This window comes from Trematosphaeria pertusa (genome assembly GCF_010094035.1).
Source record: "Trematosphaeria pertusa strain CBS 122368 unplaced genomic scaffold BU26scaffold_1, whole genome shotgun sequence".
In the NCBI taxonomy this organism is placed as follows: Eukaryota; Fungi; Ascomycota; class Dothideomycetes; order Pleosporales; family Trematosphaeriaceae; genus Trematosphaeria; species Trematosphaeria pertusa.
In genome coordinates, this window is record NW_022987212.1 from 3783436 (window position 1) to 3809641 (window position 26206).

The 26206-nt window shown below is 54.6% G+C and overlaps 10 protein-coding genes across 10 annotated transcripts; 4 read left to right on the forward strand and 6 right to left on the reverse strand.

Annotated features, from left to right (window-relative positions):
* Window positions 1-225: 225 nt before the first annotated feature.
* BU26DRAFT_546147 (uncharacterized protein) lies at window positions 226-840 on the reverse strand (the record flags this gene model as incomplete). The annotated part of the gene is made up of 2 exons (XM_033831815.1): window positions 226-785; window positions 834-840. 2 exons carry the CDS (start codon window positions 838-840, stop codon window positions 226-228), a joined length of 567 nt encoding a protein of 188 aa, XP_033691964.1.
* Window positions 841-2336: 1496 nt separating this feature from the next.
* On the forward strand, window positions 2337-3207 carry BU26DRAFT_446108 (50S ribosomal protein-like protein L30). The gene is made up of 2 exons (XM_033824608.1): window positions 2337-2349; window positions 2402-3207. The coding sequence occupies exon 2, from the start codon at window positions 2511-2513 to the stop codon at window positions 2793-2795; it is 285 nt and encodes a 94-aa protein (XP_033691965.1). The 5' UTR covers window positions 2337-2349; window positions 2402-2510; the 3' UTR covers window positions 2796-3207.
* A 783-nt stretch (window positions 3208-3990) lies between these two features.
* On the forward strand, window positions 3991-5071 carry BU26DRAFT_536899 (uncharacterized protein; the record flags this gene model as incomplete). The annotated part of the gene is made up of 6 exons (XM_033831378.1): window positions 3991-4271; window positions 4342-4397; window positions 4477-4542; window positions 4603-4680; window positions 4759-4836; window positions 4911-5071. Exons 1-6 carry the CDS (start codon window positions 4033-4035, stop codon window positions 5069-5071), a joined length of 678 nt encoding a protein of 225 aa, XP_033691966.1. The 5' UTR covers window positions 3991-4032.
* Window positions 5072-6461: 1390 nt separating this feature from the next.
* Window positions 6462-8135, reverse strand: BU26DRAFT_32859 (ribose-phosphate pyrophosphokinase-like protein 1). The gene is made up of 5 exons (XM_033822152.1): window positions 8022-8135; window positions 7676-7767; window positions 7221-7593; window positions 6714-7068; window positions 6462-6661 (listed from the first exon to the last, which is right to left on the reverse strand). The coding sequence occupies exons 1-5, from the start codon at window positions 8090-8092 to the stop codon at window positions 6587-6589; spliced, it is 966 nt and encodes a 321-aa protein (XP_033691967.1). The 5' UTR covers window positions 8093-8135; the 3' UTR covers window positions 6462-6586.
* Window positions 8136-8917: 782 nt separating this feature from the next.
* On the reverse strand, window positions 8918-11382 carry BU26DRAFT_536901 (uncharacterized protein). The gene is made up of 3 exons (XM_033831379.1): window positions 10853-11382; window positions 9914-10803; window positions 8918-9860 (listed from the first exon to the last, which is right to left on the reverse strand). The coding sequence occupies exons 1-3, from the start codon at window positions 11343-11345 to the stop codon at window positions 9399-9401; spliced, it is 1845 nt and encodes a 614-aa protein (XP_033691968.1). The 5' UTR covers window positions 11346-11382; the 3' UTR covers window positions 8918-9398.
* A 4672-nt stretch (window positions 11383-16054) lies between these two features.
* Window positions 16055-18187, reverse strand: BU26DRAFT_513695 (phenylalanyl-tRNA synthetase mitochondrial precursor). Its single transcript, XM_033827678.1, has one exon. The coding sequence runs from the start codon at window positions 17804-17806 to the stop codon at window positions 16469-16471; it is 1338 nt and encodes a 445-aa protein (XP_033691969.1). The 5' UTR covers window positions 17807-18187; the 3' UTR covers window positions 16055-16468.
* A 124-nt stretch (window positions 18188-18311) lies between these two features.
* On the forward strand, window positions 18312-19680 carry BU26DRAFT_536903 (mitochondrial carrier). The gene is made up of 3 exons (XM_033831380.1): window positions 18312-18571; window positions 18679-18780; window positions 18835-19680. Exons 1-3 carry the CDS (start codon window positions 18422-18424, stop codon window positions 19507-19509), a joined length of 927 nt encoding a protein of 308 aa, XP_033691970.1. The 5' UTR covers window positions 18312-18421; the 3' UTR covers window positions 19510-19680.
* A 509-nt stretch (window positions 19681-20189) lies between these two features.
* Window positions 20190-21937, reverse strand: BU26DRAFT_513697 (DUF453-domain-containing protein). The gene has a single exon (XM_033827679.1). It carries the CDS (start codon window positions 21883-21885, stop codon window positions 20269-20271), a length of 1617 nt encoding a protein of 538 aa, XP_033691971.1. The 5' UTR covers window positions 21886-21937; the 3' UTR covers window positions 20190-20268.
* Window positions 21938-22057: 120 nt separating this feature from the next.
* Window positions 22058-23290, forward strand: BU26DRAFT_536906 (GrpE-domain-containing protein). Its single transcript, XM_033831381.1, has 2 exons — window positions 22058-22395; window positions 22469-23290. The coding sequence occupies exons 1-2, from the start codon at window positions 22126-22128 to the stop codon at window positions 22901-22903; spliced, it is 705 nt and encodes a 234-aa protein (XP_033691972.1). The 5' UTR covers window positions 22058-22125; the 3' UTR covers window positions 22904-23290.
* Window positions 23291-23663: 373 nt separating this feature from the next.
* BU26DRAFT_499554 (insert subdomain of RNA polymerase alpha subunit) lies at window positions 23664-24789 on the reverse strand (the record flags this gene model as incomplete). The annotated part of the gene is made up of 3 exons (XM_033826416.1): window positions 23664-24054; window positions 24109-24674; window positions 24739-24789. 3 exons carry the CDS (start codon window positions 24787-24789, stop codon window positions 23664-23666), a joined length of 1008 nt encoding a protein of 335 aa, XP_033691973.1.
* Between the last annotated feature and the right edge of the window lie 1417 nt (window positions 24790-26206).

The window sequence follows — 26206 nt, forward strand, 5'->3', positions numbered from 1 at the left end:
AGATGCTAATGCTATCCTACACAGACGGAAAGGGGCATTCGAGGATAAGCTAGAGCCACTGAAAGACCGCTGAAGTCCAGCCAAAGAAGACGCCACGATGTAAAGCAATGCGAAAGGGAAAAGGAAGGAGAGGCAAGAATAATGCACAAACATCCAGAGCGCGTCACACTCCGACTCTCACCGCCCACCCCCTTCCATCATCTCACCACCCCTTCCCACCGTCTCTCACGCGCCCCCAATAACCCCCACCGCCCTCCACTTCTGCTCTTCCCCTCTGGCGACCGGCGTCTGATCCCGAATCGCCTGCGCCGGAATCCGATACATGACCAGGTACTCGCCCCAATGCAACCACACCTTCTCCTGCGGGACTTCCACGCCCTCGGCAGCCCCCTTCTCCGCCTCTCTCTCCAGCAGATCCGCGGCGCGAAACACAGGGCCCCGCGCAAAATGTTTCGTATCGACCGTCACGACCAGCGTGTCCTCGCCATACTTGCTTGCGAAGTGCTTGGCGACGGCTTCTGCGTGCGCGAGGTTGTCGTAGACGCTGATGAAGGGGCTGGAGATGTTGGTTTGGTGGTTCAGGTGCGCGAGGCCGAAACGAGAGAGGGCGGAGGTGTAGTTTACGATTGTGGTTTGATTCTTTGCGGAGAAGCCCGTGCTGAAGTGGTAGCGGGTCTGCGCGGAGGAGCGGTGCACGCGGTAGACGAGGGGTGGGATGGCGGTTGGTGGGGGTTGCGGGGTGCTTGGGCTAAGAGGGTGCGTTGAGGGGAGGGTGGAGTAGATTGCTGTGGAGGGTGAGATGGGTGGGATGAGGAGGGATGAGAGCTGCTTACCTGACATGGTCGCGGGAGCCGGTAGATGGTGGTGATGGAAGAGGAAGACTTGATGCCTTCTGTGTCTGAACGGGCGAGATAGGTCGACGCTCCGAGTGCAGAGATAGTTCGAAATGCAGTCCAAAAGAGAGCGGAACGGAGATGCGATGTATAGATCAAGAGCGGATGAAGATAGCTCTGGATAATGTTCGTTCGGAACGAAATCAGAGATATGGTGAAAAGCTCCATCAAAACTAGCTATCCTGCCCACCTAAATAGCCCACTGAAAAACAAGCGGTGAAGTGTGCCATTCAACCGGTGTCGAAGGTCCATTCCAAAACTTGCTCTTGTCATATTTCCTCCCGTAGGCGGCAGTCTACGTTTACAACTCGAGACTCCACAAGCCGACGGGAACACAAGGCTGCCAAACGCGCTCGTCCGAACATGAGGAGAAGGACAAAGAAAGGCAGACGCGTTGAAGCGTCGGCATGCAAGAAGTCTGCCCCGAGCAGAGTAACCGAAGCGTCCTGTCGGATACATACTTAGGTCGGGAACCCAAGAGGACGGAAGACGATTGGTGTCTTGTTCTACAGGATGTCAGAGGTCCGAGTGGCACTGGGATTCTCCACTGTTAGCCGTTTGGTGCGCAGATAGCGTCCGGACACTCGGATCCTAGCAGAAGCGTGTACAAGACAAGGAGATCTTGGAGATCCATGCTTGAAGCGTCTGGAAGCTCGTCTTAGGCTATACGTGTGAGCGTGGGTGCTCGTGACTGTCAATCTTGCTCATATATGCCACTACTCCAGTACTAGAAAGGACGAAAGAAACCACTTCCATGCTTGGCTGAGAATGAGAGCCAAACAAAGCAGACATGGAGATACGGGGCTAAGGAGGAAATGACAAGAGCGAACAGACTGAGACATCGTAAACTGAGTGAGCCTCCCCGCAGTTATCGCTCTTAACCGCGAGATAGCACCAATTGGACCTGGAAAATCATTTCACATACGCTGTTTGACTGAATAGCTCGTCATTTTCGCCGCCCTGCACTCTTCCTTGCTCCTCTTTGAGTGGCAGGTTGCACAGGCAAACGGATACGTACTCGAAGTGGCCATACCAAGCGTCAAGGTACCCTATTCGCCGATTGACGACGAGACTCACCGCATGTAGGCCTCAACGTGCGGAGCCTTCCGAGTCAACGGTTGACAATCCTGATCCACGGAAGATCGAGGGAGGCTGCAGCAGAGTGCGAAAGGCACGGAAGGGTGCATGCGGCTTCTTCTGGACACCTGTCAACCGCGACTCACCGCTACTCTGACCAACAAGGATGACTAGGCTTTGATCTTTAGATTCCTGAGGCAAGGCATGGACGGGAGTCGGAAGGAGTGAGGGTTCCGGGCATGTGGATCGGCTTTTGTTCCGCGAATGGCGCTAGTCCCAAATGGGATGGATCATCTTTCTCGTCGCTCGACCTCGAAAAGTTCACGACAACTCCCGCCATCGCGCAAACGACCCACCATTGTTAGTATACGCGGCAACCGTACGAAAGCATTTTGAATTAAGATGCGATGGGTCAATTGACTTTTGAACAGATCCGCCAGCCTCTACCACCAAACGCATCCAGCGCAAGCGGCCCTCGATTATCCTAGCCACCGTTCATAAACCCTCCATACGCGAACGCAATCAAACCGTACCCTCGCCATGTCGTACTTCCGAATCACTCTGATGCGCTCGGGCATCGGCCTCCCGCCGAAAACCCAGGGCGTCCTCAAAGCCCTCGGCCTCCGCAAGCGCATGACGACTGTCTACTACCCAGTCAGCCAATCCGTCGCCGGCCAGATAATGAGGATAAAGGAGCTTGTGGATGTGAAGGAGGTGGAGCACGCGATGACGAAAGAGCAGATGCGCGCTGCGAGGCGGCCAGATCCGGGGTATTATATCGAGAGGAGGGGGACAGAAGCTATGAGGGGGTATGAAGAGGTATGAGAGGGACGTACTGCAAATGATAGGTGTAACACATTATAACTGTACGATGGTATGTGCATATATGGCCGCCGCTTTCGGCTGGAAAGAGAATGGGTTACATAGTGGAGAGACGCTAGCCATGGAATCACCGTTTCACTAGACCTTACACATCGGGGTGGGGAAGCTCATTCTTCAGAGTCAAATGGACGGATGAGCAGGATATCACGTATACGTTTCTTGCTTCTTGTTTCTTTCCCGAGAACAGACGGGTGACGGGGTGCGTGCATGGAAGCCAATTCTTCGGGCTGGACTGATAGCAGGCATAGCCATAAACACAGCTTCAAGAATCAAGGTCCTGAAGCTCATTTCCCTACACAATCGGAGCATAGTAGCTTTTCCTTTAGTTGAAGCCCAGCGACCAGGAAACCGGGCGAACAGTCCTTGGTCCGTCGGCAGGGTCTCTGGAATACCAAAGGCCACTGCACGGAGTAGCTAAACAAGCCGGCCTTGTCTATGGACTTTTTCAGACCCCTGAACATTCTACCCCCATTGTCAAAGCATTCGATATGACAAGAGGCGTTGGTGGAGTGCAAAAAGGGAAAGGAAAACTGGGACCTTACGGCAGCAATTATGTCCTTTCGGTTTACTACACACGAGATTCCGCTTTGTTGTAGATTTTGGAACCGAGGGAGTGACAAAACGGAGGCTTTCTTCCCTATGGCCTTGCTGAGATCGGATTCAACCAGATGGCCGCGTGGTTATGGTGTGTGTGACGCGTGCGTTGCCCCGCGCCTTATGTGAACCTTCCGCTGACCACTTAACAGAAGCAAGAACTGCACTCAAAGTAGTATTCTCATGGGCTTTTGCTTGCGTGGTTCGTGCAAAAATTTCCCTTTGGGAATTGCGTAAATACTTCCAAGGTTGTTTAGGCTTTTATCCGCGTTACGCAAGCTTCTACTTTACATGGGATATAATCAATTAAACAAGGCAGGCATACTCCTCTTCTTTAGCTCACGACAATTTCCCAATAAGAAACCTGCTACCTGGGCGGGGAAATGGGGTCTGCTATTAAGCGCGTCAATATACCTAGACGTCGGCGCGACAGTTACAAGGCTCATTTCATATAACCGCGTTCCCAGCCGTTTGTGGAAATATCTTCTTTGGAGTATCCCTCTCGCGCAGGACAGGTTATCGTACACCTTAACAACATAGACAGACACCTCATCCAAGCAAACATTCAACCCAAAGAATCACCGCCATGAAGAGCATCTCCTACGCAGCTATTACCGTCCTCTCAACGCTCCTCCCCCAAAGCCACGCCAACCTCGATGTCATCACTCTCACTGCCAAAAGCGGTACCTGGATCCAAGAAGCCGCCGCGACGCTCGTCGTTGGAAACGTCCCCAACCCCATCACAGGAGATGTCGCCTTGTGGAGCGCCATTATGATGGACAAACGGGACTTTCTCCAAGGTGTTACGCAGAACTCCCCAAGCAGGTGTGTATGATGCGGAATGTAAAGGTCATAAGGACGTACGTGTAGCTAAGCTAAGCCGCCTGGCGCACAGCGGATACTGCCCCAACCTCGGACGCAACTGGTGTAGCTTCGCATATACACTCGTAGGTGCGGATAGACTGTTCATATACCTACCTGCTTGAGCAATCCCACTAGAAGGAGCTGACACGGCATCGATCGTGACCAGGCTCCACGAATCCGCAAAACGGCGCACCGATAATGACCCCTCCAGGGTCTCGGGTCAAGACACATTGTACATAGGACTTGTCTTTTACTCCTGTTGTTGGTACGTCACAACTAACGCAACCCGCAGACAAGTTGAACCCACAGACGAATCTATGGGACCAGAACCTGTATCTCAATGACAAGCTGGTGTCTAACATCTCGACGAGTACGTCCCAAGACTTGGTTTGGGAGTGGAGCGGCCGTTCTTGGAATTTGCAGGACCCGACTGATAGCAGCTTTACAGGCAAGGGACAGCACGGGACGATATTCTACGTCTCGATCGAGTGTGCATCTGGCACGTGTGCCGCTGCTCCAGCGCACAGTAGGTCCTCAAGTTTCACTCAACATCCCTGTGATTCGATGAATTGAGGTGGTGGCTAAGAGATGTGTATCTAGGCTGGGAGGATATTTCCATCACGCTGAACAAGGCCGATCAGAACTTCGGGCATAGCGGAAACTGGCAGTATAACGCGACCGGTGGGAAAATGTCGACGATAGACGGTGGACAAACTTGGAGTTTTACTACGCTTTCTATCCCGGACACTCCTGTACATTGAGCGGCCGAGGATCCTGGGTGTGTTTCTCTGGGGCGCAGCACCTATGTCTCTCTCTCGTAGAATGCCATTGCACTCTCCAACCTTCTCACCTACCATCGATCAAGCAACTGAGCCGAACACCCATATGTCACTATCAATAACCACCCAGCATCGAGCCTACCCCTCCCACTCCGCGGAGCTCAACTCAGTTCGGCCCTTCTCCCCTCTCACGCCATATCACTACCCAACCACAGATCTCAAAACCCTCCAACATGACGCCCAACGGGCGCCCACGCATTGAAACACTATGTAGCGCAGCCTACTTTTGTCTCCGACGATGGATCCCCACATCCGATCCTGATCCCCGCTCTACTCCACACCACTCCGCTCTCAAAACTACCCAACGCATCCATGTCTCCTTGCCCTTCCCGATCGTCACATCCCATCACATCCCATCACATCAAGCCTATCCGGTCTCAGCCGTACCCCTCAGACCCCAAAACAACGGCCGTTCACCAAAAATAAAACCAAAGGCGATGGTGAAGTTGGCCTATCTATACTTTCGGGCCGATCCCCGATGAAGCAGCACCCCGATCGGCTTCGCACCGGAGTCGCGCCGCAACATGTCGCAATCCGCCCTTTTACTTGGCCCGGGCCCTGAGGGACGCAAGGAGTCCACGTGGAGCAGAGTGGAGACAGCAATGGCGAAATCGTAAGGAGAATAAAAGCTTGGCATGATGAAGAGAGTCAAGGATTGCCTGTATACTCGTGAGGTCCGTCCGCCGTGCGATGCGAAAGGGCCGTGTGCCGGGAATAATTCGGATTGTCGCAAAATCTGTAGAATCCGAGACGGGGTTCGCTCGACGACAAGATAGCGAAAGTGCGCATCTGTGAGGCCATCGCCGGTTCTGCTGCGTATGGTTTAGTGAGACAAGCTGTCGTGCACGTGGTGAGGATAGCTAAAACGAGAACAGGCGAAGCCTCAGCATTGGGCTCGAACCATAAAATATGCTCACTATACCCGATACTTTTACCGGAAAGATTCTCCGTTGTGCTTTTGGCCTAGTCCATCGCCTAATAGTAGAGTTTCGCCATTTCGAACTAAAGAGAAGTTAGCATGTCTGCGGCTATGCAGGTCATGCAAAGACATGAGTCGACGCAAACCTAATTGTTTGTGACACCTGAACCACAGCACGAGGCATGAGTGTCAGACATGAACGCAATTCTGCATCCTTAGCGTACAGTTGCCCTAATGCATGCGCCACCACCATTATTTTCGTACGCATTCTTCACGCGGTCCCTCCCGCTCCGCATACCATTGCTGTTAGCCCTCAGGGGGACATGCACCTCAATGGGAAATAACGCCGGGAACTAGAGCTTTCGTCCAAACTCTCTCCTCACGACTGCAGATAACTTTGCGGCAATCGTGAAAAGAAATATGCCGAGATCGTGCAGAGAAGCAAAAGAACGCCAAATGTCACATTCCCCCTCTATAGCAAGCGGAGCCCGAGGATCTAACGGATCTTCGGTCAGCCATCAGTCCACAGGCGCATGCTTGAATAGGAAAGATACGCTCTCGCCATTGTGCGTCCGCCTGCAGGCTTCCGCGAGCTGAATCCGATATTAGTAAGACTCTTGGTACATGTTTGATCGCGTTACTCACAGTAGGACTGATGTCGATGGTCTCAAGGCGGTCGCAGCGTTCCTTCTTCTCTGCATGCGGGACTGTATTGGTAACGACAACCTTCTTCAGCTTGCTGCCGTTCAGGGCGTCGATGGCGTTCCCGCTCAAGATTCCGTGGGTGACAATGGCAATGGCGTCCTTAGCCCCGTGTTGGATCACGACGTCGGCGGCCTTCACTAGCGTACCACAGGTGTCTGCCATGTCGTCCACGATGATGGCGGTGCGATCTTTGACATCTCCAACAAGGACCATTTTCGAAACCTCGTTAGGACGAGCACGCTCTTTGTGGATAAGTGCGAATCCTAGATCAAGGCCATCTGCTATTGAAGTCGCCCTGGCTACGAGTTAGTATACTCACTTCGCAGAGGCAGGTGTTCCGGAAGCAGTCTCAGCTGAGTGATCGACAGCCCTGAGAGCTGAAGTAACTCCCAGCTAGCTGGACACTAATCCGAACGCCCAACCCAGCCTAAAAAGGTTGATACGTACCTTTTTGCGCCTCCTGCATCGGGACTGACTATGACACAGTCCTTTACATTGAGGTGCTCCCGTATCCACCTGAGGGTGCTTGGCTCCGCGTAGAGATTATCTACCGGGACATTGAAGAAGCCCTGGATCTGGCTGGCGTGTAGGTCCATGGTGATTACGTGGTTGCAGCCCGCGGTTTGCAGCATGTTCGCCATCAGCTTGGCCGTGATCGGAGCTCGCGACTTGTCCTTCTTGTCCTGACGCGCGTATGGGAAGTTGGGTATCACGGCGGTTATGCGGCGCGCGGATGCCGTCTTGCAGGCATTGATCATGATGAGGAGTTCCATAAGGGCGTCATTGATGTCGCCCGGTGGCGTCGACTGCAGTATGAAGACTGGGGCAAGCGGTCAGCTAGTGCGCTTACTCCAGAAGGGAGTGTGATGCGATGGAGGGTCAGGATCCGGAGGTGGGCGTACCATCTTCATCTCTGACGGATTCACCGATGGTCACGGATGTCTCCTGGTTGGAGTACTGGAGGACCAGAATTTTGGTGAGTTCTATTCCGAGCCTGGTGATCGGGTTAGCGATAATGCTCGGCGTTCCAAGGGCATGTCCACCCATCTGCCGTGGATGATCGCCAGCTTTGGCGAAGCCATTGAGATCTGACGGAGCATGACCGACTCTTGACGCATAACCGATGTATCCATTGCAGGAAGGAATGAAGGAAGACCTTTATGCGCAAGCTGCTGAAGCTTGGTCAAGAAGCGTGGAGTCGAGTGACTCGACGCGCGCAAAGTCTAGTAGAAGGGCTCATTTTCGTACCTGTCGGCTACCAGCTTAGCTAGCTGGGGATGGCTATTGCCAGTGAGAAGTTTGATGCTGTTGGTGGCCATGGTTGGCGATGTCTGGTGCGCTCACATGTTGAAGACTGGAAGCAGCACTCGAAGCAGAAAAAAACTGATGTTCTACGCAATAGGCAAGCACGGGCCTGGGCCCCGCGCCGGCCGGAATAACAGTTTCTCCGGAGACAGGGGAAGGAACAAGCCACAGGGAATAAGCGAGGTGCTTCACGGACGACGTTTGAAACACCACTCCTCGCTTCGGGAAGCAAATTTCTCCCACCGGCTTCATTTCAGCTGCTCGCCCAAAGACCATCCTCAAGCTTGGCTCTTCCGCCCGGGGGAGTGAAGACAGAGAATCGATAAGAGAGTGACGGGGGGACTGCTCTACCCCACTTTCACGCCAAGGAGAATCTAATCAATATCACTCGGATAAGGCATCGTGTGAAGCATCTTGATCCATCCCGCCGGAGAATGGCGCTGTGCTGCCTGCGGACCTCTTCGGTGACCGGGACCCGTCCCGCGCAGAACATGAGACGAGCTACAGCACCATGAATCCTCGCATCCTCAGGCCGGGCTCTCCGCAGCCACTTTAATTATTCAATTTCTTGATTTTCTCTGGTACCCCTCCCCATCGCTGTTTGAGGGCCTTGCCAATCAATCCCGCTTCTCCTCAATTGCTCATCATTCTCTTACAAATGTGCCGTCACATTGCTACATGGCGGAGAGAGAGGCGACCCGCACAGGTCGCCAGTGTACATCATCGCCTCGCCTGGAGGGCTTCAACGGGCAACGTTGAAACAACGCCATGGCGTCACTAACAGGTCGCCACAAAATTCATTTTTTCTCGGACAAGATACTTGGCGTGGAAAGTCGTTTGCTCAATTCAAAGGCCCCTGCAGGAAGCCTGGATCTCGATTCGTGATACGCTACTATGCATGCTCCTGCTCTCATTGGCAATCGGAAACGAACACTTGAAACGCCCTAGCCATCAACTCCACTTCGCCTCATGCTCAAGAACATAGAGAAAGGAAAATTTGAAGATGCTGTGACGGGCGTTCAACGATGCAGGCCCGGGTATCGCTTGCAAAATGATACAAATGTAGAAAATGATGTATGGCGAAAGGAATGCGCAAGTGCGAAGAAGATGTCGCCAATCCCTCAACAACGTAAAAAGACAGGAGAAGAAGCCAACGTATAGACAAGCCGTGATAACATACTAACGACAACGGAAGAAAGGAATTAATGAAATTTTTGGAGAGCATGTTTCATCGATGATTAATGGTGATGCCACGTAAGGCCGTGTTTCCGTTTCGGCTTATCGCTTTTGGGGATGAAATGGTCGTTTCGCGTTCCTCATTCAACATGCTTGTTCGCACATTTTCCCAATGGCCTGCTCAATGTCTGAGAAGAGGCTGAGAACGTGGCCATCGGCGTAGATTTTGATCGACTGAACGTCTTTGCGGTCCATTCGGGAGGGGCTCTCAAGCTTCACGGGGCTCCTGGGTGGGGTGGTTTCGGCCGTGTCGCGGAGGGAAGGGGGATTGAGGACCAGGGCACCGGCAACGTGCTCGAGAAGCTTTTGCCGAAGCCGCAACCGGCGGTTTTCGGCTTGCTCCAGCTTGAGGATGAACTCATCGATTGAGATATCTAGCTCGGCGAGAGCTTCTTCCTGCTTCAGCAGGGATTCGCGCGAGAAGATGACCGTTTCTCCTCTCTTGAGATATGAGATCATGCGGCCATGGAGCTTCTGGCGTCCCGCCCGCAGAGACTTGTACGTCTTGCGGAGGTAGTCGCAGCGCTCATCGAGCGCCCTGAGCTCCTGTGGAAGGTAATTAGTAAAAGGTTGACAGTGCCAGGTGGAAGGACGCTTACTCTTGACAGCGATGAGACGTCACGCTTATTTAGGACCTCGAACTTCTCGGCTTGTTCGTACGCTTGCTTATGCAACACTTCCTTATCAGCTTCGGGCATACGCAACGAAGCCTCCGCTACCGGCATGCCCCTGGGTAGCCTCCAATTGTCCTGGGGCAATGCGTCAGAGCTAGGCGCCTCTGAGCAGGTCTGGCTTCGTTGCCTCTTGCTCGACCGTCGAACAGGTCGACCACGGTCCATCACTGACGACTCCGACATGTTCCTGTTGTGGGACGTAGCGGCCGTTGCGATGGGATCTCGCCTCTCAATTCTTGGTGAACCACGGCGTTCGACTGCGCTCGAGGGCGAGCCCGCGCTGAAGGGATTGGAAATAGCCGATAGAGGGGTCGGGAGTGGAAGGCCCATATTCGGGGAGCGTCTGGAATCCACGGCGCTGGAAGGCGAGGTTCCGCTGGGGGTGGTGATAGAGGCGGGGGTCATCAGCTGTGTTTTGCTGGACTTGGAATGGAGCTTGAGAGGGCTCGGGGATGGCTTGCGTTCGGTTAGTGGCGACTTCGGAGGGACATCTGGTGGAAGTTCGATCCCTTCTAGAATGCTGTTTGTGTCCACTTTCAGTGCAGGCTTTGCGTTTACGCCAGGGCTGAGGATGGGTGACAGTGGCTTTCCGAGGGCGCTTGGAACCTCCAACTTGTTGATATTGGGGGTCTCTGCAGTGGCGGGCGGGGTCGTCTGCTCGGTGGGTACGGGTGAAGGGCCAGTGACACAGGACATGAGAGCATCACCGAATGGACCAGTCCTCCAGCTTGTGCCGGGAGCACTGCTAGACCTTTCATGGCCAAAGGCTTCGGTGGAAGCCTTCGCATGTAGAGGTGGCCGTCCTGGAATCGTAGCTGTATATTGTCAACCTAGCACATGCACTCAATTGGTAGCGGAACTTACGAGAATCAATGGCCATCTCTTGCACTGTTGTCATAGTGCTGCCGAGCTCCGGTACACTGACTTTGCGCCTCCTTGACAGCGAACCGCTCCGCTGCCAGAAGGGGACACTTTCGGGGGCAATAGCAGTATCACTCAGTGAGGTGGGAGAGCGGCCCATGGACAGAGCGGATAGCTTGTCCGAAGCCAATGTTGGACGTGATAGTCCCACCGGGCTGCGAGAGGGTTGTGACGGCCACAGCTGGTACTTGGAAGCACTGGTCTGTGACTGCAGGCTCACAATGGAGGGGCTCTTCTCCAAGGTGTGAAGGGCGTCCTTGGAGTCTTTGGCGGCCTGGAGGTTCCTTAGCGACTGGGAGCGGCGGGGTAGGTGGTAGTTCATTTGGACGAAGAGGTGTTCCAAGAAACTTACGGATGGGTTGGAGGAGGTTTCCTGAGGTATATAAACATTAGATTTATCGGCAACAGGCCGCATGCAATTGGCGATGTGTGTCATGGCCGGTTGTTTGAAGTGGCCGTGGCTCACTGTCTGAAGTGCAAGGTTGGTGAGACTCGGGAGGCGGGCATGTCAAACATGAGGGCGTTCCCTGCAGTAGTGTTTGGCAAAACGGCAATGCGTTGCTTTAAGTGTGGCTCCTTCAAACCGCTATTGCTACATGCAGGAGCGAGGAGGACCCTGCCAAAGGGAGGTACCAATAGTAGGCGAGGTGTCTAGGCTTTCGGGGGCGCATCCAAAGATTGACAGACGGGCCTGGCAGTGAAACGCGGGCCTGACCTCCCATGTCTGGCGATTCGTGGGGAACATGCATGGCGGGCAGGGATGGTGTGCCACGCTGCACCCGGCTGCATCGCGCCCTGTCTATAGGCGAGGTCGATTATAGATATGCTTATCCTGGCGAGTCAACGGATTTGCGCTCCTTTGGCGGGCGCGGGCGTGCGTGCAGAGCGAGCGGGCGGCGGACAGCGTTGTTCTGCAGCACGCACGCTGGGGAGCGCGGTTCGGGCAGCATGCAATCGGCGGGCGCACATGACGGCGGCATGCGCACTTCCAAGGTTGGTACAGTACTGTACAGTGAACGCATCGTCCGTCGCTGGCGGGCGAGCCTTTGCGGACGGTGGGTTGGTGGGCTAGCGCAGCGCTCAGGGCTCGGCGGTGGGCAGCTGCAAGCGGCACGAAAGCCGCACGGGGAGCACGGCATCGTGACTAACGAGATGAGATAGCAGTTGCGGCGACTCGTCAACGGGCGCTGGCCGTCCTGTCCCGACGGGTTGCTGTCTGGATGGCTCTGCACTGCACGGTACGCAGTCGTGGTGGCAGCTCTTCGTGTCTGTCTTCACACGCTGTTGCGCACTCCGATGCCTCAGCGGGCCGACTGAAGCCCGCAGCGTCGCGGACGGGGCTCGTCGGCGGCGGACCGCGATGGACGGTGGGACGGCGTCAGGGACGGGGAGCGATGGGCGAAGGGTCTGCACGGCGAAACGAGCGTTGATGCGGGATGGATCTGCCGCCATGGGCCATGGGCTATGCCAGGCCGGCCACGCGAGGAGACGTCACAGCGCCGGCCAATGGCCGCTGCCGTCGTTGAAGCCGCCGTCGGACGAGGAGCGTGGCTGCGGCCTCAGCTCCAGCGGAATTTTCTAGAGGTACTCCGTAATAAGCCGTGAATTGCAGTTGGTCATGCCCTCTGCGAGTGCCCTCGTCCGGCGGTGCCGACCCATGCCGATGGCGACTCTGCTGCTTCGGCTGCGGCCCCGACGCTGCTGCGAACGGTATCTGCCCATGAAGATGGCAATTTCCAGCGCGCACACTGCACGCGAGCCGGCTGCCGTGCTCTATGTACTATAGCAACCATCGCTGTCGTTATAGCGGGTGTCGGCGAACGCTAGCAGCTATAAGAGAAGGTAGCAGCCCTGAATAGGCATGGCTGCTCGTGTCGCGCGCCCATCACCAGCACGTCGTCACACCCCCAACCAGCCCTGGAGCACAGAACCACTTCCCATTCCAAACCCAAATTTGCTCTCCTGGGCGACTTCGCTGAAAATCAAGACTCGCCAAGCTTCCAGAGTCCTCAACCGTCGTCGCTGTCCTCTTGGCGGCCAGCCCCCCTCCTGCCGCAGCGCCATGCCGAATCCGTCCGCCCCCTCTGTGAAGGCTTCAGCGACCTGCGTCTGCAGTAGTCTCGACAAGAGAGCAGATGCATCCAGGAACCCGCTCTTCCCAAGTGTTTAGACCAGCCATTTGCGCTGCACTCTGCGGATCGGATCTGCCCTTCCGTCGTTCCCAAGAAACTGCCCTCTCGCCGGCAGCAGATTGCATTGAACAGACGTCCATTTTCATCCTGTGGCTGGCAAACCGTTTCTCTGGAACCTTTTCCAGCAATACGTCTCCGCAAAGACCTTAGCAAGGCCAGCTCCCGGTACGAGCATTGCGAGCACTAGGCAGCCGAAGGAAGCGGTCGATGCCATCCCAGCACGAGTATTCACGACCGCGCTCCATCCCGCGAGGCTGTCTTGCACTCTTCCTCCTCGCTTCCTATCGCACATCAGACACCACACCGCACACACCGGCCTATTTTCGTCGTGCTCTCGGCTCCCCTGCCGCTGCTCCGTTCCTGATGCAAGTCATGCCTCGAGAGCACGCCAAGCACGCGGTAATGACAAGCTTTCGACAGTGCTGCAATTTTCGCTAGCGCACAGACTGCTGCCACTGATTCACGCAGCTTCAGAGCAGCGCGATCCGCGGCCGCCTAGCCGGCCTTTGCTACCTTTGTACAGCCTACACGGAGCAAAGCACGCATTCTTCTCTGAGTGTCGTTTTCTAGCTCAACTAAGCCTTCGCATCCTGACGGGCGCCGTGTCTTCCAAAAGCAGAACTGCTGCTTTGCAGACAGAAGCAATTTTGCCCACATACAGCTCGGCCTGCATACATCACATCTTGCGGCTGCGTCGTTGCAGGGATCCTTTATCGTCCCTAGAACTGATACGGCAGGTTCCTAGTCGAAAAAGACTCTCTTCTTCATCAATAAGTGTACCGGTACAACGGGAACGGGTGTGACGAGACTCTGCAGATTGCAGCTTGAAACACTTAACCCACTCACAGTTGCTCGTTCTAGAGCAGACGAATACAGACGATCAGAGTTTTGAAGGAAGCGTCCACGGCGAAGATGAGATACTCGAGTCATTCTCTATATAAGGAACCCGCTTTATGCCGTCCGCCCGCCACGACCACATCAGGATCCTCAGGAACATTTCCTTGAGAAACATCCCGCACCCCACTGCATTACGAGACCGCCTGAGGAGCGAATATCGCGGCCTTGGCATTCGAAAGCACCCCAGCCTCGTCTGTGGTCGCCATAGGCGGGAGACGGCTCCGCTACAGCAGCGTCATGCTCCTCAAACGCAAGTCACAGATGGAGGGGTACGTACCACATACCTGCTAGGCAGATGCAGTCCGGTATATTATCACAATCGCTCACCTCCTTGCTCGGTTGCGCTCCAGGCGGTCAAAAAGGCCTACGACGGGAGCTACCGTCAGTGACTCTTCGTGCTTGCCTCCTCCGTTGGGCAGTTATCTTTGGCTACTGGAGATCCCTCTCGCCGCGGCCCAAGAGGGTTCATGTGGTCGTGCTCCATGTCGTACCTTGTCTTTTCGGAGAACGGCACGCCCGGTACTCTCGTCTGTCACTTTGCGTGTCTGATGCTGTTCATCCTGTTAATTGCTTGCCTGGTCGAAGAGAATTAAGATTGGGGGTCCGATGCCCCTCATTGAGACGCCGTTGAGGTCCAGGATTGAGATCATAGTTCGCCGCAATTAATATACAGGGACGTCCCTGCCTGGCACGGTTCTGCCCGTTGACCTTGGAACCTTGGAACGGCGTTTTGCTTGAAACACCAAACGAAACCATTCTCGAATCTCCACAGTCACGTTTCTCAGTCCTGCAATACTCTTGGCCAATAGACCTTTGATGATGGTGATGGTCGAGGACATCGTGAGCCTTCGCAAGATGAAGGCAGGCCGGGCCGTTGCCAGCCACCATTGGCAGTTACTTCCAAAGCTGGATACGATGGAAATGCCTCACAGGTTCGCAATTTCCCCCCTTCGTCCCCCGTTCACTGCAAGTCGATTTCGATTTGCAGCTTTGCGCTGCGGCCTTCTTCGGTCTGCTGACGAGAAAATATAGATCTTCGGACTTCTGATGCTCGGTGTTGGACCCAGCGCCGACAACGAATCCAACCTCACCCTCTGCGCACCGCAAGCGCTAGGATCGCATCAGGATTCCTGACTGCTTCTCAAGTCGAGTTCGCGATCTGCCTTACTGAAGGCACATGGTGCATGTAAGAACGGCCCCATGAGCGCAGCATACGAACACACCGCAGTATTCGACGTACACCCCGAAATGTCCTCCAACGTTCGTACACCACGCGAGATGCCCATCGCTCATATACACCGCAGCGGAAAGTCCTGGAGCCGAGAGCCCCGGGTACCTTCGTCGTTACACTGATTCGCGGGATGGGAAGTATTTGCATGCGAACGAGCAAAGATAGTGGACCTCAGCGTGGCAGCTGCATTCCGTCCCTAGCACCTGCACTTTGATCGGTCAGGGCGGGCCACACCGCACCGTCTGATGACACTGCATACGCTGATTCGATATTTCCGTCCCCCTCCCGAGGCGTCTCCATCCTCCTTCGTCCCTCCGTTTTGTCGCTGCTTCACATAAAATATCTACCGAACTCCTCTTTTCATCCAGTCTCGTTCTGATTCGTTACCAGACATCTCCCATGATCCCTTCCGCATCGCACCTTAACCTCCCGGTATATCACCCATAGCAGCGCCACCATATGACCCAGCATCGTCCCTCGTCGCTATCGATAAGCGTGTTCCCCGGACCGCGAACCACATCTCGACGGCTAATTATACCGCAGCGCGGAGAGCGTCAATGCAACTTGCTCTGACCCGGTGCTGGGACGCGAGCAGTAATCCAATAACGCAATCCCGTCCTTGTGCTACCTAACTTAAAATATTCTCCGGCACATCACGGTCCGTGTCAGCCTGATTCATCGCCGGCCAGCTCTGCAGCTCTAGCAGCCCCAAGACAATAGTTTGCCTGCAATGGCAGTCAGCTGGCCAACTGGATGAAGATCTCGCAGCACAGCGTGTTCGTACAGGGAGCGGGCGTGCACGCACACACCCCAGATGAATGGATGTTGGAGGCGAGGGTTGTAGCGAGCGAGGTTTCCCCGCAATACGACTATGGCACCGCATGAGATAGGATGGCTGTATTAAGTCGATCTGGATAATAAGAGGGAGGGTGGCAGGTGCCACACGACCAGATTTTTGGTCGAGGGCTGCCTGAGCGTTGCAGCTATGGGCCATTTTTCCCGGTGCGAAAATGCGGGGCAAAGCAACTACAGATGCAGGGTCTCAAGCGGTAAGGTACTCTGCAGGTACATATACATAGAGAATAGTAACCATGGGTACAAATATGGTACAAGCATAAAGGTCCAAAATTACAAGTTGCCCAGCCGGAGGGGAGCGGTGTCTCGTTGAAATTCCCAGTTCAGGGTCGGTGTAGCGATTGCGGATCGGTGCTGCAGACGGGGGAGGAGGCGTCCCAACTTTTACCGTAGCTCCACGCCCAACTTGTCGACCAGCTGCTGGCGAAACCTCTCGTGCAGCTCGTTGGCCTCCTCATTCGTAAGCGTGCGCTCCAGGCTGCGGTAGTTGACCCTGTAGCAAAGACTCTTCCTGCCCGTCTTGGGATGCACGAATTCATCCACCAGCCGCACATCCTCGACCACTTCCCCACACACCTCCCTCGCAATCTCCATAACGTCGTTTTCGTGGAACGCTTGGCCAGGGATAGCCGAGACAGTTGCAGATGCAGATGCAGATGCAGAGCCGGATGCGGAAATTCCAGACGGAGAGACGCGGTGGCCAGCGCCTCCCGCGGCGCTGGACGTGGTTCTAAGCCAGAAACTCACGTCCTTGAAGCAAGCGGGGTATTTGCTGAAGGGGACGAAGCGTTTGATAGGCGCCACGGCGCTGAATTGGGACAGAAAGCGCGTGTCGGTGCTCCAGAAGAGGCGGATGTCTGGGATGGAGTAGAGCAGCATGGCGATGCGCTCGAGTCCCAAGCCAAAGGCCCAGCCTAGTCGGTCGGGCACGCCGGCATTGCTGAGGATCGACTGTTGCACGATGCCGCTGCCCAGCACTTCCAGCCAGTCGCCTTGCCAGAAGACCTCGAGTTCCCAGGACGGCGAGGTGAAGGGGAAGTAGGCCTCTACCCAGCGCACCTTCAGGGGCTCGTCCGCGTCGGCTGATGGAGACCCTGCATCGGAGGCGGTCTTGGCGGCATTGAAGATTGCGACTACGACGTCCTCTAAGCTTCGCTTAAGATGTGCGGCAATAGCTTCGACCTCTTCTGCTGAATGCGTGGCCTGCAGCGGGTTTCGCTCGGGGTGGATGGTAGGGTTTGGATCTGCGACTTCGATATTGTGCTTGGGGATCTTCGCCACGTCATCCCAGACCAGCTGTGCTAATGTCTTTCCTTCTTTCTCCGCGGTTCTCCTGTCCCAGGTCCTGGCGCCCTCCATCTGGTGGAAGACGGGGTAGTGGCTTCGGTCGATTGCATCTCTCCTGTACACGTCTGCGCTGATAAGGTACCCCTCACTCTCATTTGCCCGGAAGGTGTCGGCTTGGTGTGCGGACGTATGCGTTCTGAGAACAGTGTCTTTATTTAGATAGTACGTATCCGTTCTACTTCGTCCAATGTGGTCCGGAGGGAAGCCCAGGGAGTCAAAGTTTTGATGTACTGATACGACCGGAAAGAGCTCATTGTGCGTTTTGTAGCCTGGAAATCGTGACTCGATGAGCTGCCGAGTGATGGTAAGCGGATGGTCCGGCTGGGTGTGAAGGTGGCGTGGTATTGCAGATATAATGGAGGAGGGTGTGTTCATCCATTCATCGGTTTTGTAGACTCTGTCTTCTACCTTGACCTGGCCTTGTGGAGTCCCTGGCCCTATTCTTAGATGCAAACTTTTGGGACTGGAACTCAAAAGGGACAAAAGATTATAGGAAGCTCCTTTAACCAAGAAGAAGGCTCACAACATGCATGAACATATACATGGCCGTTGAAGACGGAGATATGGAAGAGTATGCTTCAATGAAGGGTGATGGAGCATAGGAGAGGTCACATGATCAGAGCTCACCTGAAGAAATGTATCGCACCGCACAAGGCCACGGCCATGGAGCCAGAAACGGCCTTTGTATCCTCAGCGGAGCTCTCGAGCTCAATTGGCGACGCAGCGCCGTCGATATCGGACATATCCGCATTTCCGCGATGCAATCGTAGTGTTAAAGCTCTGTGAAGAGCGTCGCGTACAACAAAACGCGTGCGACGCCAAGCCGGTCCCAAATCTAAATGCCGACTGCCGAATTTGCCATGACGTCCGCCAGCTTATAATTCAGTGTACTAGACTTCACCATTCAACACCCTTCCTGCCCGACTCCTAAGGCATAAACCCTCCTCCTGTAAGCTTCATGCAGCTTCTGCGAAGTTTGGATCTTTCGATATGCCGGCCCTCGCGACGAAGCAGGTGAGCGCACCTGAATTGAAGAAGAGCCAGGATGCGACGAAGAAGCCTACACACTATCCCTTTTGGTTTGGAGGCAGCGCAAGCTGCTTTGCGGCTTGCTTTACGCATCCTCTAGATCTCGGTAAGCTAGAGACTCCAATTGAGTACTTTCCAAGTAAATGCGCTAACGAGTGGACCAGTCAAGGTACGTTCGAAAAGCTCCGGTCGCGACGACGCGCCGCTTACAAACTCAGGTCAGGTTGCAGATGCAAGGACACCATGGAGTACGGTTGAACATGCTGCAGATGTTTGGGCATGTTGCGAAGGCTGATGGCGTCATGGGGCTATATCGCGGTGTATGCGATCGCAGTTCCGAGAACATTCGCATTGGAGCGCTGACATTTGAGTAGCTCTCGGCCTCCATATTGCGCCAATTGACCTACAGCATGACCCGCTTTGGCGTCTACGAAACGATAAAAGACCGCGTCACCACCGCCGAGAAGAAACCCTCCTTCATGTCTCTCGTTGCCATGGCCTCCGTATCCGGCTTCCTCGGCGGCATCGCCGGAAACCCCGGAGACATCCTCAATGTACGGATGCAGCACGATGCGGCCCTTCCTCCCGAGCAGCGAAGACAATACAAGCATGCGGTAGACGGATTGGTTCGCATGGCGCGGGAAGAAGGTGTCGGCAGGCTATGGCGCGGCGTATGGCCCAACTCGTCAAGAGCGGTTCTTATGACCGTCGGGCAGCTGGCGACATACGATGGATTTAAGCGCTTGCTGCTGGAGCGCACATCCCTGAAAGATAACCTCACTACACACTTCACAGCGTCCTTCCTCGCCGGCTTCGTAGCCACAACAATATGTTCGCCAGTCGACGTCATCAAGACCCGGGTTATGGGTTCCCATGAACACAAGGGCATAGTCAGGCTTGTCACGGATATAACAAAAGCGGAGGGTCTGCGGTGGATGTTCAAGGGCTGGGTGCCGAGCTTCATACGCGTCGGTCCGCATACCATTCTCACGTTCCTCTTCCTCGAACAGCACAAGAAGATGTACCGGAAACTTCAGGGCCTGGAATAGAGCGCATATTCTTTTCTTTCAGTAGTTTGCTTCTTGCTTTTGTACTTGATACCTGAGGCGGCATCTTGCTTGTATAATGTTTTTGTACAGAAGCATACATGTTGCATTAGAAGGCGTTTTGTAGATTTGATCCCATCAGCATCTGATGGTACATAGAACATTTGAGCTACCTTTTACCCTTATTGATCGTGCTTTCGTGGAACTCTCCGAGAGTGATATCCTCGTCGCAGGGCACTTTGGTCTTAAAGAGGGCTTAGCAAGGAACTCATCAACAACTAGAGGAGCCTTCACTGCACGAATGCGGCTATCCACTCCTGAGTGCAGCTATAGGGGAGAGATACTGCAAGTAGGGCCGTGGCAGGGCTGGAGGAGGCATGCGAAGCGCACGCGGAAGGAACGGACAGTCGTGCAGCTTGGAATAGGCTGAGCCTTGATGTGGAGAGACTGGCTGCGTGCTGGCAGATGAGGGTTCATGGTCACGCTTTTCGTGGACCGACCGAGTGAGAAAAAGGGAGGGATTAAGGGTGAGGGAAGATGACGCTAGGATGTCTTGGATCTTTTCCTACCGACGACCTTTAAGAGAAGCTTTCCGTAGTTGAAGCTGCGACATGCTCGAATGTCTACCCCGACATAGGTAACCCGGGCCTCAACGAAAACAGACCTCGGGAAGTAGTAATGAGTAATGGGAAAATTGGTCGATTCCTTAATGTTAGACTAGGTTCACAAAAAAGTATTGGAATAGCTATGTCGTTTTCTCTTCTACAACGGCGTCGTACGTTGCCGAACCACGCTCTTCAGCCCCTCCAAGTTCAGCCCTCTATTCCGCTTCCGTCGCGGCTTTTTGCCTTGCTTGTGCGCCCTCTGCGACCATCCTGATCTCAAAGGCTTTGTCTCCGTACGAAAGTCGCGCGCCCAGAGGTACCACCGATTGCCTCGCCCAGTGGTTTTCGTTATATTCAGGGAACGGTTAGCCCGAGGCGTCGTTGCGCTTGGTCCAGTGGCCGTCTCTTGCCTCGCTCCCTCGAATAGATGGGAGGAGTCATGGCCACGGGATTCTAGTACAAACGCCATACCAAGCGAATGTCGGCTCAGGGGTGTTTCTTCCGCGTGCCCTGATTGCGCAGCCTTGCTCGTCCAGTAAGCATTCCCTTCGAAAAGCCGCTTCGCAGTCCTGTACACGGTGGCCGAGAGAGGAACCAATTGGTTCTGTGGATCCATGGTCGCGTTCACCTGGAGCCTGCCGCTGGCATGGCCGATAGTGATGGCATCTTGCATCACAGGGTCTGGAGCTAGCAGCTGCTCCACGATAGTTCCTGGGATCCGCGCTGCGATCGCAGTCGTGAGAGCAGCGGTCAGGGGAATTGCACGGTGCGGTTGCGTGTCCGATATGAATCTTACGACGAGGTCCATCTGCGAGGTCTGCAGCGTAGCGCCTGAAAGGACCGGATGCGTGCTGCTCATTGAGACAATGCCGATTTTGGGGATCGTGCGTGGGACCTCCTCTTCTGTCTTTGCTATTCCCATGACTACAGCTGCGGCTTTGCGGATTGTCTCCAGGAGAGCGAGTTTATCGGGAAGTTTGTTGAAGTCGTTGGGCAAGATGGTGCTGTCGACGCCGATATCGTCTGCGCGGATGAAGATGGCTGGATTGGCTCCATCCACGCACGTTACTCTGTATCCGGAGACAGTATCCATTTTCTTCCCGGTGGGCAGCACTTTTCCAGTCTTGCTCCCATATGGGTGTCTGAAATCCAGCTTGATCCTTGAGCCACTGCCAGTTACGCCATCGATGGTGTAATTCCCCATGACAGCCGCCTGGCCTTCCACAACGGAGAAGGTAGAATCGATGTATTTCAGGGTATTTGTGTTCCGTGTCTTGACCGTAACTTCGTCGTCTCCTTCGGCATACATGCTTGGAGGAAGCAGACGCGCATTGTAAGCAAAAGGGCCAATGGCACTACTCATGTTGCCGCAATTGCCCGCTATATCGACCTCATCATTCTCAATACCCAGACCAACGAAGGTGTAATCAATATGCGCTTGTGCTTCCTCCCCCTGCTGCTTCGCAGCCGTAGCTTGCGCTTTCCCGTATGGTTCAACCAAACATATTTTGGAGAGACTTGATATCCCAGCGCCCATGCCGTCTAGTTGTCTCCCATACGGATCCCCAGACCCCATCAGCTGCCGAAAGATGCCAGGCCATAGTGCGCGATCGGAGGGTAGGTCCTGCGGCTGGATAATGACTGCGCGCGAAGTTCCACCGCGGTAGTAGGCCGCTCGGAGGGGTCTTTGGATTGGCACGGAGCTCGTGGTCGAGTAGCTTTTGCGCGGTGCATATATGCGGATGCGCAGACAACTAGGTAGGAAAGGCCGCATAACGCATCATGGGCGCTCTGTGCAATTGAGTGTCGTCGAAGCCAACACCGCAAGAGCGGAAGTGCCATCACCTCAACCCTCGGAACGAAAGCCGAGGACGTGGACCCTGCTAGGCCCGCACGAGCCACCCGTGAGAGCATCTCCCAAAAATTTCTCGAGCTCCGCTCTACATCCAACATCATCGCCACGCGACATCGTACCTTTCTGCCACCCACCTCGGTCCACATTTTGCAATTCATAATGCTTCAGAGGACACTGTTCCGCGCCTCAAGACGGGCCGCACGCCCCATCAACAGAATACAACCGGCCTTCGCCCCCATAAGACAGCAGGTCGGCACGCGAGCAGCACCTGCCATCCGATGGTACTCAGATGCGCCTCCTGCTACGGAGGCAAAGCCAAAGGAAGCTGAGGCTGCACCTGCAGAGACAAAAGCGGAACCGGCCAAGGACGAGTCTGCGCAGTTGAAGGAGCAGCTCGAGAAGAAGGATAGGGAGATTGTTGACCTGAAGGTACGTTTGCGCCACTCCGCTTCCTTCTTGCCTTTCTCGATGAACGCATTGTATCCTAATGTTATGCAAACAGGACAAGTACCTCCGTTCCGTAGCCGACTACCGCAACCTGCAAGACCGCACAAAACGGGAAATCCAAGCCGCAAAGGACTTCGCGCTGCAACGCTTTGCCCGCGACCTCGTAGAATCCGTCGACAACCTCGACCGCGCCCTCTCCACCGTCCCCGCCGACAAACTCGCCGACGGGAACCAAGATCTGATTACCCTACACGATGGCCTCAAGATGACGGAATCAATCATGATGCAGACGCTCAAGAAGCACGGGCTGGAGCGCTTTGATCCGTCAGTGGAGGGCGAGAAGTTCAATCCAAATGTGCATGAGGCTGTGTTCCAGACGCCGCAGCCGGGCAAGGAGGACGGGACGGTCTTCCATACGCAGCAGAAGGGCTTTATGCTTAATGGGCGAGTTTTGAGGGCCGCGAAGGTGGGCGTGGTGAAGAACACGTAGATGAACACGTAGACGCCGTTGCACTCACACGTTTTTGGTTTCACAAAAGATCTGTATAAGTATTTGGTATGGCTCTTTGGCTGGCTAGTTTTGGCGGTTCGGCACATTGGGCATTCTGGCGTTGAGTACGATTCTCGGCATGTGTAAATATTCCCCTCTCCCCTGAAGATTTGGAAAAGCGAAACCACGATGAAGGGCCTAGACATCACCACTGTACATTGTAATTATTATAACGAAGAGACTAGGATATCTGGGGTATGGAAGCAAGAAACCGGCGGCTTTGATACCGAATTGCTCGAACCTAGAGATATGCTGTTCTACTTCAAGCTAATAACCTGAAGGTCGTGACTTAAAGATGGCTCCCTTCCTTCTATCGAAGCCTTACTTCGAGTAATAAGAGCTGTTGTCGGCGTGGAGAGTAGCTCCGCCGTCTTTTTTGCACCACTGCTTGACGTGACTGACGCTGTGACACGTCCAAAACGCCGACCCATGCCGTACTATACAAGCCAGTTTCTTGGAACATACTGAAGCAATACCGTAAACTCCGTGGAAAACTACGGGGGAGGCTGTCATTAGCCCCGAAATCATTGAGACTTGGGCAATAGATGACCCAAGTTGCCAGGCTGAGCGGTTTCGGAAACGGGTTCTTGTTCGTATCCCAGGCTGATGGTAGTCGAGCTTTCTCTACAGTCATCGTTTTAGCATCCGCGCCTGTAAGGCACGGTTAACATGGTATGAAAATGGGCAATCGTATCACCCACTACCATGACTGGCCACCATAAGGCGTAGCACCATACGGCGTCGTGCCGCCAGCACCGCCAGTATTGCCGCTGCCCCAGACGCTCGCACCGCCTCCGTAGCCCGGCGTCGTGTATCCGGCGTCGTTAGTTCCGTAGCCAGCTCCATTCAGGGTTGGGCTCTGTGCACCGCCGAAGTCTCCGTCCGCGCCCTCTCCGCCGGTGAGCTCGTGGATCACGGATGCAAGTTTGTGCTGGAGAGTCTTAATACCACGTTGGACGATCTGATCGGGTTCTAGCCCGCCGACGGTTTCTACGTCGAAGAAGAAGCGGGTGGGGACGGCCTCGTAGTCGAAGGGCTCGTCTTCCGCTGGAGGGCCGCCGTCGAGGTTTATACGCTCGTGGTCTTCAGGCCTAAGCAAAGTGATTAGGCAGTGCTCTAGTGTGACCAGGAAGGATTAGACATACCACTCCTTCTTGGGGTCCTCCTCATACCAGAGGTCCAGATGCCGCAGCTTGTTCGCAGGGTCGTATTCAAAACCTATCGCCGCACTAGGTGCCCACTTCGCGTGCTCCTTCGCAATACCCTTCTTTGCGATACAGCGCATGTGGATAGCCTGACCCTTCCTCAGCTTGACGATACAACTGCCCTGCCCCTCTGGATCTGTAATGACCGGCTGTCCAACCTTGACGTTGGGCGGATTTGACGTGATGAGTAGATCGCGCGCATACACCCTCATAATCTCATTCGACGTGCACTTCGCATTCAGCGTAAGCGTGACCGAACAGTTGTCGCAGTACCCTTCGCAGTCACAGTCCCTCGAATAAAGCAAGTCGTCCACGCCCTTCGAGTTTAGCGGAATCAAGCCCAGCCGATGGCACACAAATTCGTCGGCGAGTACGGAGGTATTGTCGATGACTTCTACGACGTCGATAGCTAGGGTCGGAATCTCTGCAAGCATAACGCGCCGCAGCGAGTTCGCCGTTTCGAGGTTGAAATTCTGGATAATGAAGTAGGCGCGTGTTTGGTCGGCCTACGGCTGTGTTAGTCGCCTTATGCGCGGTCATGGTCGGGGGTGATTAGGAGGCGCGACATACCTGGAGGAAGCGCACGTTGATTGCGCCGCCTTCAACGTCGTAGGGATCCATTCTGATACTAGCTGCGGTTTGCGAGGCTAACGGTTGACCGGGAGAGTATCTGAGCTTCGTGGGTTGGCTGAGGTATCAAGGCGACGGTTGAGCTGACACGCGAGAGGGCGAAGTTGCGGCGGCGAAGGTTGTTGAAGCTGAGGTTGCCTTCCCCAAACTTTCTTTGAAGTGAGAGGCGAGGTACACTCCATGCCAGATGCGGGTTGCGCTAGCCGTTTATAGAGCTAGTGCCGGCTTTGCCACTACACCAGCCACACCCCCTTTCGCCGGTCCCACGTGGTCCGGTGAATAACTACCGTGTACTTATGGGTCATTAGAATGTGATGGCAGTATTTGAAAAATCCCAGGTGCATCATTGTCCCATTGGTGTTGCGTTGATTCGTCCAAGTTGCAGAGCCGGCATCCGAATGCATCGTTCTCAATTCTTGAACACCAGAGGTGCAAAAATAGTGGGAAACAATACTGGGCTAGAACTGCAAATGGTGGCGAGCCACTTCATCTTCCTTGCCAATAGGTATGGCAAGCCTTCATGACAGGAGCATCGCCGGCTTCGCCTTAGCTGCACCCGAAGCACTGCCACCTCCTCTCGGCAATGGAAGAGAGGATTTGCAATACGTATCAACCATGAATACTCGCGGCCGAGTGCGCACCGCTCAGGCGGAAGGGCGAGCCCACGCTACGGAGAACGCGGTATGGGATTGGCCTTGCACTGTCCAGCAACCCCGGTAAGACTGTCCTCTGAAATCTTCTACGAGGTGATACAGCAAGAAAGTTTTTCCAGTAAGACTACTAGCAGAGTATACACATTCACGACTGCCACGGCACACCGAAGCTATTTAGCCTTCGGGATTCAAATGAGAGGACGCAATCTGGCAAGGAGCGGACGGAGTGGAAGACAGACGTATACCGCATGTGCCTCATGGGTAATGCTTGCGCGAGGCGGTCGTTGAAGCAATAATGGCTGTTTTGTTGCCGTAACGGAATAGAAAGGGCTTAACATGTTGAAGAAGGAAACTGGATGAAGGAGGGATACATCGAAGCGAACCAAAGGTATTGAAGAAAGGGGCTAATCGAACTGTCCTGGCGTCGACTAAAGGATCACGCAGTGCATCCTTCACAATTAAGCATCCCCTCGCATGATCAGTTGACTACTTACAAGAATGACACCGACGCAGGGGAATAGGGGACCGATGATGAATCAATATTCCTACTCGATGCCCAAGAGCATTCCGACATACATGCTGCAGGGACAGTGGATCAACATACCACGGATCGGCTGAGACATTCTCAATGTTCTGGTGGTAGAAATAGAAGATCGCAGGAGTCCACCTTGCCTTCTAAATGCGCCAGGCTTAGTGCTGTCTCGCCGGTGTAAGTAAGCTGTGGGTGCGAACGTCCTCGATCAGCCTCGCGAACA

Bases quoted from the DNA above. Each gene is read 5' to 3' on its own strand.
- BU26DRAFT_513695 (XM_033827678.1), bottom strand. From the start codon at position 17,806: ATGAACACACCCTCCTCCATTATATCTGCAATACCACGCCACCTTCAC.
- BU26DRAFT_536906 (XM_033831381.1), top strand. From the start codon at position 22,126: ATGCTTCAGAGGACACTGTTCCGCGCCTCAAGACGGGCCGCACGCCCC. The intron at 22,396-22,468 runs GTACGTTTGCGC...TTATGCAAACAG, and splicing joins GGGAGATTGTTGACCTGAAG to GACAAGTACCTCCGTTCCGT.
- BU26DRAFT_536903 (XM_033831380.1), top strand. From the start codon at position 18,422: ATGCCGGCCCTCGCGACGAAGCAGGTGAGCGCACCTGAATTGAAGAAG. The intron at 18,572-18,678 runs CTAGAGACTCCA...TTACAAACTCAG, and splicing joins ATCCTCTAGATCTCGGTAAG to GTCAGGTTGCAGATGCAAGG. The intron at 18,781-18,834 runs GTATGCGATCGC...ACATTTGAGTAG, and splicing joins TCATGGGGCTATATCGCGGT to CTCTCGGCCTCCATATTGCG.
- BU26DRAFT_513697 (XM_033827679.1), bottom strand. From the start codon at position 21,885: ATGCGGCCTTTCCTACCTAGTTGTCTGCGCATCCGCATATATGCACCG.
- BU26DRAFT_536901 (XM_033831379.1), bottom strand. From the start codon at position 11,345: ATGACACACATCGCCAATTGCATGCGGCCTGTTGCCGATAAATCTAAT. The intron at 10,804-10,852 runs GTAAGTTCCGCT...GACAATATACAG, and splicing joins AGAGATGGCCATTGATTCTC to CTACGATTCCAGGACGGCCA. The intron at 9,861-9,913 runs GTAAGCGTCCTT...TACCTTCCACAG, and splicing joins ACGTCTCATCGCTGTCAAGA to GAGCTCAGGGCGCTCGATGA.
- BU26DRAFT_446108 (XM_033824608.1), top strand. From the start codon at position 2,511: ATGTCGTACTTCCGAATCACTCTGATGCGCTCGGGCATCGGCCTCCCG.
- BU26DRAFT_32859 (XM_033822152.1), bottom strand. From the start codon at position 8,092: ATGGCCACCAACAGCATCAAACTTCTCACTGGCAATAGCCATCCCCAG. The intron at 7,594-7,675 runs GTACGCCCACCT...CGCTTGCCCCAG, and splicing joins ATCCGTCAGAGATGAAGATG to TCTTCATACTGCAGTCGACG. The intron at 7,069-7,220 runs GTACGTATCAAC...ACTCGTAGCCAG, and splicing joins GATGCAGGAGGCGCAAAAAG to GGCGACTTCAATAGCAGATG.